At 45.0% G+C, this 18,801-nt stretch overlaps 1 protein-coding gene across 1 annotated transcript in view; it reads right to left on the bottom strand.

Moving 5' to 3' along the window:
* Positions 1–18,801, bottom strand: part of nav3 (neuron navigator 3) — a 119,073-nt gene that overhangs the window by 54,628 nt on the left and 45,644 nt on the right. Inside the window, exons 9-11 of the mRNA XM_036519792.1 lie at positions 14,456–14,564; positions 8,233–8,616; positions 6,205–6,330 (exon numbers count right to left, since the gene is read on the bottom strand). Of these exons, the coding sequence (XP_036375685.1) occupies positions 6,205–6,330; positions 8,233–8,616; positions 14,456–14,564 (619 nt within the window). The remainder of the gene's footprint in view (positions 1–6,204; positions 6,331–8,232; positions 8,617–14,455; positions 14,565–18,801) is intronic.

The raw sequence follows: 18,801 nt of genomic DNA, 5'->3' as shown, positions 1-18,801 counted from the left end.
CAGGATTAATTACCCACACAATAAAGGTTCCCCTTTCAATTCAGACCATCCACAGGCAAAGCAGAGTCCTAACACAGATAGGATAAAAACTACACAGAATTAATGTTTGCGTTTAGACAACCCAACCGTGTTATGTTTAGACAATAATAATTTAAAACAATTTCTGCTCTCAGACATACCCTTCCACCCTAACCTCTCCACCTCAGTGAGGATGCGAAATCCATCAATGACAAAATGCTCTCTAACGCCCTTGACCGGATCCGTAATGCCATTTATCAGTATATGAGAGATGCCGCTCCTGTAGCATGGGATTAGAGTCCAGCCTCACTATACTCTGATAAGAGAAGGGGGAGACTCTGATGTAGCTAATCTCAGACACAGGATGAAGACAGATTCCCTGGGCCCTAGGCTACTCCTGACTGCATTAACCCTTACATACACCAGCCAGGGAGCGGTCCACAGCTGCAGTCAGAGAGGACATTGACCACTGAGATGAACAATCACACTGGTCCCCGTCAAAGAAACTAAAGGGGCACACCCCAGTCCTCCCTCTCCATGAACACAAAGAGGCACTGAGTCGGTGTTTGGCACTGCTAGTCTTAAACTACTCACAGACATCCATGGTGCCAGCTCTTTACTGTCTTGATGTCGAAGTAAAATTGTATTGAAACAATGAGGATCTGTAGAATGAAAACGTACTAGGGCATCCTACTAGTAGAAAACTGTAACTTCTATATATTGATGAGTTCTGTTGTTGTTACTGATGGAAATTTACTGCATGAGAATAAAGCTTTGTTTCTCTAAACCAGAACAAATGAATTAATTCTTTGACACTTGATAGCCACACTACTCTCACACACTGTGGGTTATCTGTTTGAACAAACAAAGGCTGTGAATTGGATTTGAAGAAATATAATTATGTTTGTTTACACTGCCTGTTTGGAAGCCAGCCTTCCAAACCTGTTTGGAAGGTTAATAGGAAGCTGTCTGTGACATAAATGCACTCCCAGTACATTGTCATATGAAACCACACTCATATGCATTGTGTATAATGAAGACGAAATGGATTAACTTTATTATGTTAAAAAAAATGTAATTAAAGCTCATTGACAGCAATAGGGTCTCATGATTGCTGTCAATAAAGGAGAATGAATAATTTCATTTGCCCAGTGAATGAGGGAAATTGTCTGCAACGCATAGTTTAGACTGCTGTTAACAAGGTCACCACATTAATTTGGCTTTTTTACTGTGGAAGAGATTGGCCAAATTACTCTGATTAGCACAAAAAAAGTCCAGAAAAATATTTGGCTAACTGCCAGCGAAATGTGAAATTGCCATAATAACACAGCTTCAAAGTAACGCAAATTTCCTTTGGAGCGCTGATAAATGAAAAGATAATTAGCGTTCGCAGGGATTTAGAAAGCAGGCCTCTTCCTGTTTGAGCCAGTGTGTACGCTCACATTAGAATCCACATTAATGGAACCGCGCGTGAACCCAGATGGCCTTGCAACATTCTCACAACATCCCTGCAACGCAGTAGCAACATTATTGGCCCCAAACAGCACCACAACAGTGCTGAGATAACGTAGTTAATGTTTCAGCTGGGTGGGTTCCAGAGCAGCTCAGTTTTGTTAATACACAGAGTACCACATCCTCTGAGGTCTGTGTCTGAGGACAAACTAGCATCAAATGCGCAATTAATGCCGGTTTTATAGAGGCTCAAGTGTTCATTTCCCTCAAGCCTTAGCAGCTGGGCAGCGACCTTATATATACAAAAAACAAGAGCTTGCATAAGAGCTGATTTTGCCAATGACTTGGCAAGGAAGGCACCATCTGGCTTCTCGGTCTGAATCTCTCAGGTACTGACTACAGCACCATGCAGACCCAGTGAGGCCCAGATGTGATCTTGCGTCAGTGTTAAACTGTCACAAACAGTGGTACTGAACCCTTGAGCTGCGTACATTGTTACATATATGTCGTCCATTTATACGGCTGGATATTCACTGAAGCAATTCAGGTTCAGTACGCCGCTCAAGGGTACAACAGCAGCACCCCACCTTGGAGTGGAGCAGGATGCTTTTGGGTTACGAGCCACACTCCTCACCACTGTACCCCAAAAAACCTGCACAGCCAGCTCCCCTGCTCACAGTCAGGTCCTGTAACGGCTCCGGCACGGGCTGCACCGACTCCCGCCGCTAAAAAGGGGAGCCGTTATTAATTCATGCCCTGCTGGAGAAACGCGGGCTTCCACATGGAAACTCGCCTGCTTGTGCGCTGACAAGCGGTGCGTCTATAACAGGCGTGAAGAGGCTCATTTATATTGCATGGTGGTTACATTTATAGAAACCAGCTCTTCGCTCTGCGCTTCAGTACGAACTGCTGGGTGAGAAGACATCATAGAAATTTCGGGAGACATTCGTATTAATTTAGGATAGCCTGGGGTGGTGGTTTGATAATGGACTGTTTGAAATGGGCAGGGGAATCATTTGTCCTGCAGTTGATGTATGTCAAGTAGTGACTGGATTGTCCAGTTCTCATTGCACCGTTTTCAAAGCTATCCTGATCTCACTAGTATTAGATTTCAGCTTCATCTTGCATAGTGTGGTAGAAGGAACTGGATGAATAACTAGAGGTTTCGAATCAAAACAAACTTGAGCATGCTTGTGTAAATAACCAGGTGTAAATGGATACTACTACACACTGAACAAATTGCAAGTTAAGTCAAACACAAGTCAAGTCAAGACCCAGATCTGTTCTGAACAGCCAATAAGGGACTTTAAATTATTTCACAGAAAGGAGGTCTGCAATGTGAACAATTTCCCAACGCAAATCTGCATCTTTTGACATTTAGCAGACAAGAACGTGGCTATTTCCAAACCACACTGATGGCTCACTTCAGTAGCGATTAAGTCATTAACATTGTGGTCTTTAAGATCCAGAGAGCAGTGTGCCATTAAGCATGATCTTAATTCATCTTTAAGTCTTTGTGTTTTGAGATGACTGCTCTGTGAATAACTGCTGCTTCCTTTTTATGTAGTGCGTTCTTTTACTGCGAAAGCGACCACAGAATGCATTTTATGGTAACATTCACAAATGGGTAGCCCATTTTTCAAAGGAGGAACTGTAATTCTGCTAGGATTCATAAGGACCGCTGTTTACAGGCTATTTATAGAGCTCTTAACAAATTCTAGCTGCTTGGGTTTGACTATTGCTGGTGCTGTATCTTCCCGCTTCATACTGTAGCAAGACAGCATAAGGGCTTCAGGAATATTAACATACAGATGTACTGCATTATGCATAGTAGTTTGTTGAAAAAATCATTTTGATTGCCCAGAGTTGTTCAGTACCTTCATAATAATGCTAAAAATTTTGTAAAATTAGAATGGAAAAAAATGTTGATTGTTTGTCTTTAAAACGACTATTTATGTGGTTTAAATGTAACCTCTCTTTTGACAGTCTCACAAAAGTACACACAAACCCTGTCAGCTGTACTTTGAATAGAATCTCTTGGGAATTATCTTGAGGGAAAAAAAAATTATTAAAATATCTTTTTTTCCCCACAAATGATGGATTATTCACAGGTCTTCCTGAAAAGAGGCGCCCTAAGATACCCAGAAAATAAAACAGGGTGCAGTGCCCAGATTGCTGCACAGTGTCCCCGTTGACCCTGGCTATGAACTTTGCCACTTCCTGCCTGCAGTACACTCATTGCCAGTACAGCCAGGAGACTTTTTTTAAACTATTACACACTTTGACGGCTCTTCCTCCTCGTGATGTGCTATATGACACATCGGGGCTGATAAATTTAGCTCGTCTGCGCGCTCGGTAAAAATCAAACTGCCCTGAGTCACTGCCAGGAGAGTCACTGGGCAGACATAACCATGAAAAGTAAGGGGTCCCTTTAGAGGTCTTTATTTACAAAACCAGTTCTTCCCACCCCCCAAAACCCTCTCTGTGGAGATTGTCTGGTAGAGGTGGATCAGAGAGGCTAATGATTGGTCAGATAAATTGAGCCAGTGAAACATAAGATTCCTTTCTGCTTTCTTCTATCTGCGGTTTCTTCGGGAGCAAGAGTGGTGGACTATTTCAATAATGAAGAGGCCTGGTTCTCTTATTCAAAAAGGAATGAGATAAAATCTATAACACACAAGGAGGAGGTCCATCGGGAAAAAACTGAAGCCTTTTGCATGTTAATATCTGTGTGAAGACTGGATGCTTTTTCCTTTCCCTGATACTAGAATGTATATAAAGGGCCGCATTATATACAATTTTGCCCACATATGAAAATGTGAGAAAATCAAAGGGTTCCTGATTCTAGCACTGACAGAATCTATCATGAAAACGGTCTTTGTTCTTTGCTGTGAGCAGACCCCTGCTTCTTTGCTAAATTCTAGTCTCAAGGCCTAAAGGTTAAAAAAGTCCCACAGAGTGTGAGGGCTCAGGTATAGAGTAGAAGGTCCAATAAAAAAGTTAGGCAGGTCACGGGGAATTGCAGTTTAATCCTCTCCAGACTTCCGTTTCAGGGCAATGTGGAAGGTATCGGTTCAGAGGATATAGACCGAGATAAAGTGGACTTGTTGGGGAAAGCCTCCGGAGTAATAAGACAGAGAGACAGGTATGATATCTTGGTTGGGGCACGCTACTGTAAGGTGGCCAAATGAATTTTACCCCGGGCCGATTAAATGCCACTGGGGCTGGGATAGAGGTTGTTGGGAAGGGCTCCTTCTTAAGCCCCCGGTTCTCCCTTTTTTCACATTCACTCTCTGTCGCACAGTTCTGAGGTGAGCAGAGATTTAGTCACCCATTTAACACACCATTCCATAATGTGAATCCAGATCCTTATCTGCAAGTTCGCTGGAGGCCTTTTTTTTTTTCAGGCAGGTGAGAAAAATAAAACGCGAGCATTCTGAAAATGACAGACTATGCAAATTGGAATCCTTGTAAACCATTTGCCCGCTGCATTGAGGTTAAACTGTGATTAAGCAGAGACGGCGAGGAAAGGAGAAGGGCTGTAATAAGTAAATTAAAAAAAAGGAAATAAATTAAAGGAAGTGCCTGAGGTGTGGAAGTGAAATAACAAAGAGGGAGGCACAGCCTGGAAATGAGCAGGCAATCCTCTGCTTGGCTGGATCTATCCAGCTTTTGCTTTCGTTAAGGTCAGAGGATAGAAAATAAATTAAAAAAAAATACCTGCCAGCGCTTTAATGTAATGCTGTTTAAGTGAACACATGTACAGTAAGCTTTTATTCTGCCATCACATCTTAAGGGAGGAGTCAATTCATTTCTCTATCTGACCAGTTTCTGTGTTCCCTCTTCCTCTGTTCGCAGAGGGCTGCAATCCCTCACAGGCTTCTTTACCCCCTGCGTTTTCATTAACAAGAAGCCCACACACACCAAAAAGGATGAAAACACAATTACACAGAGAAGAATGGCACACATACTAATTCACACACTGTTTGCTTCTCTTATTGATCACGCCTTAACTCTGGATGGCTGCGGGTTCATCCTGCCTCATGTGTTGTCCCTGCACAGAGGAAGATATTGCCAGAGGACTAACAATTCTCGTTATTCTTGATATGAAATGCAGCTGATACACCTGACATTACGACCGATATCCCCTCTCAGTCAGTAATATACTGGGAGATAATTGCTATGGCTCATTGATTCAACCTGATCTTATCTGTCATATTAACTGCAACATTGTATTCGGCACCTGAGATACATATTTTCATCACTTTTTTCTTTGGTTTCACTGAAGAAACAGGTATCTAATCTAAGATAATACACATGGGTAGATATCTAATGTAATGTTTATAAAGGTTTAAATATTGTCATTATATTCTCAGTTTTGAGAATTGAATTGTGCTACTCTAATTTAATGTACCTGTGAATGAAGCCAACAGAGCAATGAATTCAAATCTCAGGCTCTCAATACCATGTATTTCAAAAGCCCTTCCAGCCTCATTTGTAGTTTGACTTCAAGACAGACAATACAGTCCCATAGCTCTGTGACATGTTTCATCACTGCTGCAAGAAACAAACACTTCAGTAACACTAATAAAAACAAGTAAGAAGCAGGAAGGCTGAGTGGGCCACAGGTGAAAAGCAGCTAGTTATCTGAGCAATCACTGTTAACGACTCACTGACAGAGGAACTAGAGTGAAGAAAAGATTCCAAGGTGATGAACCAAGCCCCGCCTCTTACCTGTCCACATCCCCTGTTCCCTGCACCTCGCTGACGCCCCTCTGGATGACGTCACGGGAAGGGGCCAGGTCTGGGGCCCGGCCCATGTTTCGAGAGTATAGGTTGAGGCCTCCGTCAGTCAGGTATCTGCAGAGAGGGAAAAAATCACTGTCAAAATACCGGAATGATACAAGTGCCTATTTGTGTGTGTGTGTGTCTCTGTGTGTGTGCAGCAGGGGGAGGGGTGGATAATAAGATATGGGTGAGTGAGCAGGGAGGAGACGAGGTTAAAGCTAATTAAGATAATAAATTGGTACCCTGCTTTCCGAGGTACTAATTTATTAAAGCTATGAGTTGTGTTTGCTGTGTTACTTAATCATATTCAAGGTGGACTGTTATGTTCCTGTTGGGGCTCAATAAACCAATTTTCATCACAGAAACAAGGGAAAAACTACCTTGGTGCCACATTTTCCACTCTACATGGAAATAGCTGCAGTATTTGTCAGGCCACTGAATGAGCTTAGGCTAGTATGAAAAAGGGTTTTTAATTTTTAATTGCCATTAAGTGTTTAATGGAATGGTGATCTCTACAGGGCCTACTTCCTTGGCCAAAAATGTTCCCGCTAATCCAATAAAGTCAATTCCTTGTTTTACTCCAGTGATATTAGTTAATCTTGAAAAATAATAAGATTCAAATATAATAATTTCCAATTTAATATAATTAAGACATATAATAAACTGTATAATAAACTTTTTTTCCAACTGAAACAGGAAAAAAATGTATAATATTAAATTGTATAATATTAAAAGCATAATTGACATAGCATTCATGAAACAGCATTAATTGTAGGTATTTATAAAGGACAGGAAAACAGTTCTGAGATACTGTAAAATTGAGCAGGGGGCACTCATACACTAGTTTGCCTTTGAGACCTTTCCCAAGAAATTGATATATAGCGGGTAGTTATACTCCAGGTTTTACGGTACTTCTTCCTTTGGAGTTGGCAGAGATCCATTGATGTAAAGGCATAAAGGTCAGGAGCAGTTTACACACACAGCTCGGTGATGTATAACGGATCCGGAGCCGTTCCCTATTGCTGATTGGATGTGGCAGCACACACATGGAGAACGTATTGTGAATTTCCCATTCGCAGGCTGTCTGTCTCCCCAATAGGAGACCTTGGTACGGAAATGGCCGGCAGACTCACTGGAGGCCCCAGTCCACTAATCTTAATGACGCGCGGCGCTTTGCTCAACTTCGTCTCCGCGGGATATCTTTCTTTATGAACGTGCAACGCAAACTGAGAAGCAGGGTACTTCGCACGAGTGCCCCACAGTATAATAAAGAGCTATTTTAGCATTAACTCTGACAAAGTCGTTTAAGTGCTACGGCATATGGGATGTAAAGATGTCACTCTTGTGTGTCTGTCTACGTTGTGTTCCCAAGGTCAAACAACATCAGGTTAGAGTATGTCACAGCCCTGAGAGAGAGCGAGAGATAAGAATGAGAGAGTGAATGGGAGAGAGCTGTGAGTGAGAGGGGAATTAAATACATTAAATTTAAGAGTTAAACAGATAAAACTGAGACAGAGACCTTCTTTAAGCAACGTGCATGGTCAGTGGCGTGAACTTTGAACACTTGCCAGCAACTTTGCTGTTATTCTCATTCTAGGCCAGTAATATAGCTGTTATTCTAATACTTGGCTAGCGCCTTGGCCGTTATTCTCCTATTTTGGCCAGTTACTTAGCTGTTATTCTAATGCATGCTCTTTCAACAGTGTGGCAGCCAGAAAGCTGTCCAGCAGAACCAAATCGCCGCCATGCGCTTGAGCAAGACACATAGCCTGAATTTTCTCAGCAAAAAACTTCAAACTGCATAAATGGGTCATTTGTAAAATGTAAGTTATGTGAGCGGTCCTGGAAAAAACGGTGCCTACTAAGCAAATAAATAATGCAGAGGAGAAAAAAATCTCTACGAGCTTGGAGAGGTTTTTCTCTCCCTGCGTTCGCTGGGTGTGAGAGGAAACGGCCTTTAAATCAGCCTCTTACCCGCTGCTGACATCTTCCGCCCTCACGTTCTTCCCCAAGATGTCCCCGTCGCTCATGTACCCTGCCACGTCTGCCTCGGGACCGCCCTCTGCTCCGCCCTTTTCCCCCAGCTCCGCCCCCCTCGCCCCGGCTGCCGCCGCCCGCCGCAGGGGCGCGGTGTACACAAAGCGGGAGGGGTCGGCGTGCGCAAAGCGTCCCGTGCCACCACCGGATCGGGGTGGGGGGTACCCGCCGGGCAGGGAGGGGGCGTCTCCGGCCTGCAGGCGGGGGCTTGGGGACTGGCCCAATCGCCAGGACATGGGGGAGGACCGGCTGGCCAGGGCGGGGATGCTGCGCCCGTTCACCTCCGTGGTGACCGTGCTGTCGAAGGTCGTCTCCAAGGTGCTGAGAGGGCAGAAGAGTTTGGGAGAAGAGATGAGCCACTTCAGAACAGCTTAGCTCTGTGCTGAGCTCCAAGATGCTGCCAGGGAGGGATTTAAATGGAGATCAATACCTCTAGCACTTGCCGACAGTCAGTATTGCTGACAAGAAACATCCAGGTGTGCCAAAGGGGGTATAGGCAATTTTGGAGCACAATGATCCCATAAGGTCATGCAGAAGGAGTCAAGCAGAAGGAGTCTAAATATGCAGCTCTGGATGATATCATCTTCAAAATCCGAAACTCAGCTTACCACACTTGTGCTGTGAAGCAGTGATGGTCAAGCAGACAGATCTGTGGTGCTGGTATATCTCAGTGCTACTCTACTCACAGACGGCCATTTTATTTATGTATACTGCAGACAGTTTACTCTCCTGTGCAGGGGATAGAGGAGCGCTCCCTGCACAACGCTTCCTGAGCCATTACAGTCTATCACTGAGGCAACGGGTGAAACCAAGCGACATCTGTCCGAGTCTCTGATCAGCCACACGTTCATAAACACGCAAACACGCACACGCACATGCACACGCGCACACACACACACACACACACACACACACACAAACACGGACACACACACTGCCCACCAGCTCCAGGTGGCAACCTTTATGAGCACCCTCTAGTGGAAACTGGTGTACATTACATTACATTTATTAAGAACCCTAAACCAAAATGTAACCTTGCGCTGCAGATCAGCTGTAGGATTCATCGCTGACGCCTTTTATTTCTAACAAATCATGTGCCTTCGGAGTAAGGGGTTAAAAATAATAGTGTCTGTTCATGTATCTTTATTTTACAAGAGTTAAGATGATAAAGCAAGCATTTTAAAAGAGGAGACTCACTGAGCCAGACATGGTCACTGTTACTGCAGGGCTGCTATTACACTGTTTTAACTGAGGATTAATCAGCTCATTAGAAGAAGAGGAGTGTCTCTGTGCCTCAGCCTGAATTACACACAAAATCAAACCACAAGGCGAAATATACTGAGCATCTAGCATCTGTTTTCATTGGACATTATTACTTCTGGCCTGAGAAGACAGACGTTTCCGGTCAGATCTCCCCGTTTGCTTGGACGTTTTCGATAAGATGCGCTGTCACAGAGTGCAGGGTGTAAGAGTAGCCGCACAGAGGGGGTCTGAGGGAACTGAAGCATGACTGAAAGGAAAATACATTCGCTGTGATCAAACGGCGGCAGAAATGCGGAGACGGGACTTGTCCTGCCCCGCGAACGCGGTGCGCCTCTGCAGCCCGCTCTGTGTGACACGGTGAGGGAGCGATGGCGACGTGACTCCAGCCAGCGAGGCAGTCCTGTCACAACCGCCTTCAGCCCGCATCAGCGTCAACCAGCCGGAACGGTGGCCAGACCGCCCACAAACACCGCCGGTATGACGTGCTCCACAGACGGACTCCGAGCACAATTTCGGACATTGAAGAAACATTACGTTTCAGATGTAATACTCCCAGTAAGGCACCGTGTTACATTCAAGCAGCCATACAGTCACAAGGGTGATAATCATCTGCTGTCACAACGGAGAGAGAGCCCTGAGCGTGGAGTACAAGCGTACCCGTTAACGCGTGAACAGCATGAATCAGCATTAATGGAAAACAGGTGCTCACCTCCCTGCTTAATTATGGTTGACTAGTCAATTTCTTCACCCTGCCTCCTACACAGAACAAACAGGAGTGTGATCCATGGCAATGTGTAGAAACTGATTATTAGTAACCGTGGGGTGATTGGGGAGCTATCATCACTGTACAAGTGATGGACTGCAGCGTTCTTTTCACCAGTGCTGACCCGGCATCAGCATTCGAGGGCCGGATCAGCAGCTCAGCTCGGTCTGAGCGTGGCGAACGTGTCAGCCTGTGCTTCTAATGCAGCAGGAAGGCCTGAGCAAACGAGTTTGTAAGCTGTTGCTGTGAGCGACCACGACGATCCCTCCCAGCAGCCTTTGTGTGGGATTTATGTGAGCGGGGTGTCAGCTCCTGCAGCCGGAGAGGAAAAACAGCACCCCCGGTGGCGCACGTGTGCACTACACACTGGACTGAATCCTGAGCAAACATTCCCTTGCACAGCAGGGATGCTGTCTTCCAGCAACTAATGGCATCGATGCTGGCGGAATTCTTAAATTAGTTAATTAATGCACTAATTAGTTGCATTAGGTGTTTGGGTGCATTTGCCCAAAAACAACTTGAAGAATATTAGGTCTCTGGAAGCAGAGTTGGGCACAATTATAATATAGTTGAAAACATCCACCTAAATGAATGTGATGTAAATGGTTCTCAACCACTGAAGCATCACATGTCTGTAAGACACTCTCACACTGCAATATCGCCGCAATAACACTGCAATAACACTGCAAAAAGTGTGCTAAGCTCCCAGGTGATCCCGTTTTTTTTTATCAACTGATATCTGCCACGAGGAGACACGGCTGTCATTTATCTGCCTCTGTGATGTCGGTCCCGATGCCTTTAGATTTCTTAAGATCTGCTTGCTTACACACCAGATTGTCTCCTGGCAACCTGCAGAGAGAGAGAGGAAAGGCGAGAGGATGGAGTCCGTGCCCAGCGCTGTAATGTGTTTCATCACCCTGCGGAAAAGGGGGGGGCGCGTCCCCCCCTTTAGAAAGGTTCGATCGATGGCCAAAATCAAATGATTGGATGCCGCTGTGGTGCGAACAGAAAAAAAGTGACATGGACATTCAAATCGGCATTTACCAAAAAAATTTATAATTGTGACACCTCATTGCAGGCCATAGGTAGCGTGCCCGCATCTGAGCGCACGTTCAGAGACTAATGGCATCAATTTGAAAGCTGTGCCGAGCTCCGCGGGACGTTTAAATCAATAGCATTGCTTTGCGTGACGTCTCTGGAAATGAAGGCTGAGATGAGGTAGCCTTCACTGTGTGAGGTGAGAGACAAGTGCCAAAAGCCCTGTGAAATCAGCTTCGGTTTTATAAACATAGCTGGCAAGGAGCTGAGGTAGACACATGCGATTAGCCTAACCTGCTACCTTTATGTGATAGAATGTAGGTGTCAATTCACATGTGTTATATATGTAACACTGCAAGGGAATCTCAGGGAGTTCTGCATCAAACAAGTTGACAGTTCTCTTAAACGGTTCATGCACAGTGTATACCCTTAGAATAGATAAACCTATAGGTTACAGATTGCACCTACAGAATAGATAAACTCCACCTGAAAAATCATGTTCTAGTGTGCCACCACACGAAGCAAAATCTAACATCTGTAATATTTGGACATATTGTGAGGGTTTCTGCACTTGCAAGAGCAAAATGCCCTTGAACAGCACATCAGGTTCACCTGAAATGCTGTTTTTCAATGTTAATCGATAATAATAATAAAAAAAAAAAAATCACCATCACCTTCCGTTGGCAAGAAAAATAAACACAGCACAAAAAATAAAAAACGCAGGCCTTGATCAATAAGCTATTTTCACCAGCAGTATGTCTGGCGTTATTGGTTGTCTGAACTGACTGAGGGGAGTCAGTCAGTTGTACGGATGGTGCTCACTTCTGATGAGCAGTGAGGCCATTGTGGGTGTGAACTAGGCCAGTCAGAATTGCAGTCCGCAGAGTTCCACATTCCGTTGAAGAATGGGCAGACATGTTCCAGTCTGGTACTAACGGCCAAATGGGGACGGGAAAATGCATTTCTTTTTGTCAGTGACTAGGCTTCCCTTGAAATGGCAGTGTCCCCTTTCACTACCCCACTGACTGACTGACTGACTGACTAAAAGTAAGAACAGTACTTACGTTTTACCAACAACAGTAAACTAATAAGAGCATCCACCAAACCACACAGCAGTACTTCTCATGTCTGGTTATGTTTGTCGGCAAATTAATTTATGTAAAAAGAGAAAAAACTATACTTGCATTTATAGATAGTGATTCAGTAGATGCTCTTGTCCAGATTGGTAAGTACAATAAGGCAGATGAACAGTATACAAAGATACAAAAATTCTTCATAACACAACTTAAATAGCCATTGCACAAAACCATGCTATAAACATCATACTATTACAGGCAGGTGCTATGAGGTGCCATACAAATGAAAATCCATAGTATCTTATAATTAGTTTATGATCTATATATTCATGTTGAAAACAGAAAAAAAGGAAAAAATCAGAAAGATCTGGTATAAATAATGCATGTCAAAAAATAAAGTAAACAGACATCACTCAGATCGATATATCTTCTGTCTGATGCACAAAATGCATTTTAATTATAGCATGAAGAAGGAACACTGACGCTGATTATTTGACAGTTGGTCAATATCATGCTTTTTGTCCCTCGGTGTGAATTTCAGTCTAATTCGGGAGTGCTGCTTAACCTCTCTGCACCCCACGTCTGCTAAGCGATATGCACTGGCATGCCTCTGCTGCCCTGTTGGGGATTTGGGGGTCTTGTCATTGCACACTGATCCTTCCGACACCTTCAAGCCAGCGCACGCAAGCACACTTCGCTGCGCCATTGGATTTCCCCGAGGAATCGATGTCGTTTCTATGGAAAACAAGGCTGGCCCATTGATTTCTGGGAGAGGGAAACTCTGAGGAGGAAGTGGCACGCTACAAATTAGACGAGTGCTGGCATCTGTCACATTCTGCCACAAGCATTGCCTCTAATATCTAGACATTTCAGCATGGATAAAATCCATAAATACAAGCATATATTGTGATATGTGTTGATATACAGTGTATTCCCAGTATATTATTAATAGTACACATCATGTATTAATTACATTATATTTTTATAATTTATTCATCAAAGGACCTTGTCCAGGGTGATGTAATTGCTAACAGATTTGCAACTTATATTTCCAGCATCACATTTATAGGGCTGGATTTTTACTGGAGGAATCCGAACAAAGTACCCAAGTTACGGGTACTGCAGCAGTGGTCTTCATGGGATTCATCCCTGCAAGCCTCATGCCTGGAGTTCAAAGTGTTAGTCTTTTAAAATAGCCTGATTCTGCATGTGGGCTAGTGATAAATGAACTGCAAAGACAGGCTGCTGTGGGCTTGATTGAAAGAAGACAACCCGCATAGTATGGCCAACGCAGAGTACAGAGCATGGCATTTGCAGCGTTTGCTGATGACAAAGAGTGAAGTCGGGCTCTTTTGTTCTCTTAGAACTATGCAAACTAAAATATCCGCTTATAGCTAACCGACAACCTGTTATACTTTCCCTTGGAAGCCAGCATTCTAAAATGAGCTCATTTGCACATTTAAATCCTATAGTTCGTATTACTGAACAGCCTCATTTGTGTTAAAATTTACATTTCCTAACCGTAATGAGGGGCTCCCCTGTCTTGAAAATGAACCTGTATGATGAATCTGTTTCCATTTTCGAAGGTCTAGGAAATATGTACTCCGTCGGACGCACATAAATTAATACCTAAATCATTGCAATAAATGTAATAATGTGATGACTCAAATGGCTAAAAATTCACCTCTTGAGAAAACGCATATCTTTTATTTAGTCTCAAGCTTAAATTCATCATGCACAGCGACACATATGTACAGATCATTATTCATATTATTAATATACTCTTACCCAGAGCAGCTTATACCACTAGTTTTTTTTTTTTTTTTTACATATTATCCATTTACACAGCCGAATATTTAATGAAGAAGGTTAAGTGCATAATGAGAGAGTACGAGAGCAAGAGAGCATGATGTCATGGTAGTAACTCCACTTCCCATGTAACTCTGTGACTATGCTCCACAGCATCCCCGGGAGGGGGTCCTGCCCACCGCCCGTCTCCGTGGCGACGGAGGTGACTCACCTGTGGCTGATCTGCGTCCCCCGCAGGCTGGACATGGTCTCCTCCAGGTTCTGCCGCAGGTCGGCGATGTTGCGCACGGTGCGCATCCGTCTCGTCTCCGGGTCCTCCCCTGGAAGGCACCAAACCGGGAGATCCGCCATCAGACACAGAGTGGCCTACTGAGTGTGCGGGCGTCGTGAGACCTTCCTATAGCACCCGTATACAGTACACATTGCCACACTGCGGTAACGCAGCAGCTAAGGCGTATTCGGCCTGGACGACTGATTTCACATGCTAACAGAATCCTCATCACTCCTGGCAGTTACTGCACATGTGACAGAGGAAGCACTACCAGCTATTTTAGACACAAAAGCGCCTTTTAGCAGCTGTGGCGGGTTACAAACAGGCAATAGGAGTCAAATACAAAAAAACTTGCATTAACAACTATGAGCTGAACCTAAGCCAGCTCGCCGCTTAAACTACTCAAGGTCAGTCCAGCTTTTAGTGATGTGTTGGCGGATACTTCTCAATACTTGACATTCTGCTTAAGCCTCTTTTCTGCTTCCAGTACAAAAATACCATCATATTCTCGCCGCATATGTACTTTTGGGCCCAGTGCCTCTGTATAGCTCAGTAACCAGCCTTACCACGGCGTTAAGCACATTCAATAGGCCCTGACTCGCAGAAATGCAGGTAAGCAGGGGGACTGCACTCCACAGCCTTGAGGCAGAAACTGAAAGATTTGCGTGTCTTCTCCAATTAGGCCGGCCGGGATCGCGATATAATTGCAGCTGCCAGTGGGCGCAACAGGGGGTCAGAACCGATATCCGAAAAACACGGGGCGAGGATCCAAATCCCGCCGGGACGCCAGGGCCCCATTTACAAGGGAAACCGTTTCGTAGAGGACACGCACGGAATGAGACAGAGACAAATATGTACTTTAAACAGACTGCGGGTCACATGATACACACTACTGCCCGTGGATGACTGGATGCTTTATTTTTCCCAGAGCAGGCAATGGTAGTGACATGCACAGCGAAAATGAACAGCGCATTTTTAAAAGCAGGCCATATAGTGAGAATGAGACCTGCTGACTTGCTCCACTGCTCTGAAATACACACTGAAGGATATTAAACAGGTCAGAACCATTAAAATTATTGGCATTTCTTTTATAAAAAGTAGTATTAAGTGAAAGCTCATCTGTAACAATTTCAAATAAGTGTGCGGACATGGCTAAGTGTTTTATATCTCAGATGTGGCACAATATGACAGACAGCTGTTATTTCAGCTTTCACTGTCTTGCTCTAGAATTAGATACTTCCAGCTTGAAGACTCAAAACTGCTACCCTCAGAGCAACATGCTACACAGCAATAACAGATCATTTGTCAAATAGGTCAAATATTTCCCCTCAAAATGATCCTGTGGATATTTCTTACCATGCCACCAAATAAAGACACTATATTAAGTCACATGGCAACACCATATGACACAAAGTGTGCCAGGAACCCCTTCAGACTGCATCTGAGCTCGTCTCCTCTAATCGCCCAACTGCACTGAGACCTGAAGCACCCCTGCCTGTGCTTTCCTTCAGTTAATACTGATTGCCAACAGCTTGTAACTGGTTAATGTTGGAGCTGTTACAAGGTAATTGCAAGAGGTGATTCTGTGTGTGTTGCCTTTTAGGTGTTTGTGCATTATTCCACCATCACTTGTTCATTCACTCCCTTATCTGCTGTTTTATTCAGCACTGACTTCTGAGGGCTCTAATGTCATTCAGGGTAAGACTCTCTGCCATTCACATAAATAATAATATAAATATCCATAAGGCTGACATGGGTTTCTAAATATGCAACCAATTTAATGCCTCTGGCTCTACGTCCACTGTGTTCTGTTCCAGTTGAAAGTCTGATTAACAACTCTGGAGCACCACACACAGACACACACACACACACACAGACACACACACACACACACACACACACACACACACACACACATTTACAGCTGGCCACCATGCAAACAAGAATGGTAAATTTCACACATAAATAATTAACCATTGAGCTTCTGCCACCACCACGGCGACAGGGCCATCCAGCAGAGCCCGATCCAGTCTCCCAGGACCCGAATGCGTCTGCTTCAATTACCCCATCAGAGACAGGCCCAGAGCTGAAATAACAGGCGATGGGACTTCCTGTCCAAATAAGGACCTCAATCAAGTCGCCAAGATCCGAGGTGGAACGAGAACCAGAATCATTCGGCTCATGAAATCTAGAATGGATGCACTCCACTCCATCCCCCTACCCCCCAGTCTGCCACTCCGCCCCTTTCCAGTTTTAGAATGAGAATATTATAAAATAAATAAATAAATCCCAGACTCTTACGTAAGGCAGCGAAACTGTCCTTCCCAGGGCTCACTCAAACTCACTTTAATTTGACTGTCAGCCGCCAAGCACCCCAGGGTCACAGCCGCGGTGAGTGAGTTCCAAAAAGGATGCAGGGTGGGGGTATGCGGGGGGGAGGGTGTCATGAGGTCACATCCAAACTGCCAGACACCCCCTTCAGAAAGACCCAATTACAGCCCAATTATAAACAGCTACAAAGGCCCCGCCAATGCTGATGAATCTGGGCTGAGCACATGAGCGCAGCCTCTCTGGCACCCGTACAGAGAGCTCTCCCTCTCTCTCTCTCTCTCTCTTTCTCTCTCTCTCTCCCTTCCCTCCCTCTCTCTCTCTCCATCTCTCTCTCTCCCTCTCTCTCTCTCCCTCTCTCTCTCTCTCACTCTCACTCTCTCTCTCTCACTCTCTCTCTCTCTCTCTCTCTCTCTCTCCCTCTCTCTCTCCCTCTATCTCCATCTCTCTCTCCCATAATCGCCCCATTGCTTCACAGCGCTACAACGCCCTGGATGCTTCACCTGTGTTCTGTGAAGGAAGGAGGTTTCTCCTCACCATGTCACTGCATATAAAAATAAAGAAACAGGTGAAAGATGTCAGAAGTAAAGGAATATCAAATCACAATGCAGAAAGTGTGCTTAAATCAAACTGGAAAAAAAAAAATTTTTCAGCCGCCACCCTAAAGTCACTGCCCCTGAGGGGTGGTTCCTCATTATCAGCCATACATAATGACCGAGGTTTATTGTAAACGACAGCTTAGACATTAAAATCTGTGATACAGCTAATGTGATGCACAGGCAATAAGAATAAACATTATTTCATACAAGCCCTTTGAAGCATGAGCTCCCAGTCAGCATAGTTTTTTTCACTTTTTTTCCTTGATTAACTATCACTGTATTGCATTTTATTTTTGTTTTAATCTGAAGTGAGGGAATTGAGGAGGTGGACGTGGTGTGAGACGCGTCCGGGTGTGAATGAGATGCAAGCTCTGTCCCCACATTCCACTCCCCGCACCAGCGAGAGCCACAGGTTCTGCGCGTTTCACACAGACTCAGATTAACATCGCTTAGCGCCCACAGCTCGCTGGATCTCTCCCCCCTCCTCTCTCTCTCTCTCGCGCGCTTGTTTAATAATGCACGCTCGGCTCTCCTGACTCCCGTTCCTGGAGAGCGCGTGCGGGCGACCGCTCACACCTTGCAGCCCCGCAAACCGCAGTCAAAACGCCGCCTTAACTCGGAGACGCACGACAGGCATGCATTCCCGCACACGCCCTCCGAGCCGCGCGCAGCCCATTCCTTCATTCATACTCCACCCAATACAAGCACAAAAAAAATCAGCGCACATCATATCCGCTGACCGTGAATCCCAGCAATGCAAATGCACACACATCCCTGTCGGAGTGGCACAAATCCCACCGATACAGCGCTATTAGCGGCTCCACACTGCTGCATTGTCTCCAGTTACACAACACTACACGGAGCTGTTGGTGAAACCGAGCTGTTGGTGAAACCGAACGCAACGCATCGATCCGAGGGGCTGCAAACGCCGTGCCAGCCGGAGGTCTGCGGGATGCATTTCACTGTCACTCTGCATGTGGCGGTGTGTCTGAAAAGACACAAATGTGTGCACGCACCGTACAAGCAGACAAATGAATATACTGGAGATATACGAATGCATTGGAGATGAAACAAAGACAGAGAGAGAAAGAAGAGACAGAACCAGAGGAGCAACACACCCACAGGAGAGGAACCGTTAAGCACCAGGCTAAAAAATCACAGGCAGCAGCTATCCGAAACTCCTGCTGTAGAGCTTGATGTCTCCGTCCCCCCGGCAGAGGCAGGGAATCGGAGCGGGTCGGTACCGGGTGTCGGGTGACACTTACGGAGCGGGTGAGTGAGCAGAGCCTGCTCCAGGTCTCCCAGCATGGTCAGGATGACCTCCTGGTCCAAATGCGCGGTGCCCTCGCGGACGCAGCC

The sequence above is a fragment of the Megalops cyprinoides genome, chromosome 25 (genome assembly GCF_013368585.1).
Source record: "Megalops cyprinoides isolate fMegCyp1 chromosome 25, fMegCyp1.pri, whole genome shotgun sequence".
NCBI lineage: Eukaryota > Metazoa > Chordata > Actinopteri > Elopiformes > Megalopidae > Megalops > Megalops cyprinoides.
The sequence above is the reverse complement of the archived record's forward strand: the minus strand, read 5'-3'. Positions and strand labels throughout refer to the sequence as shown.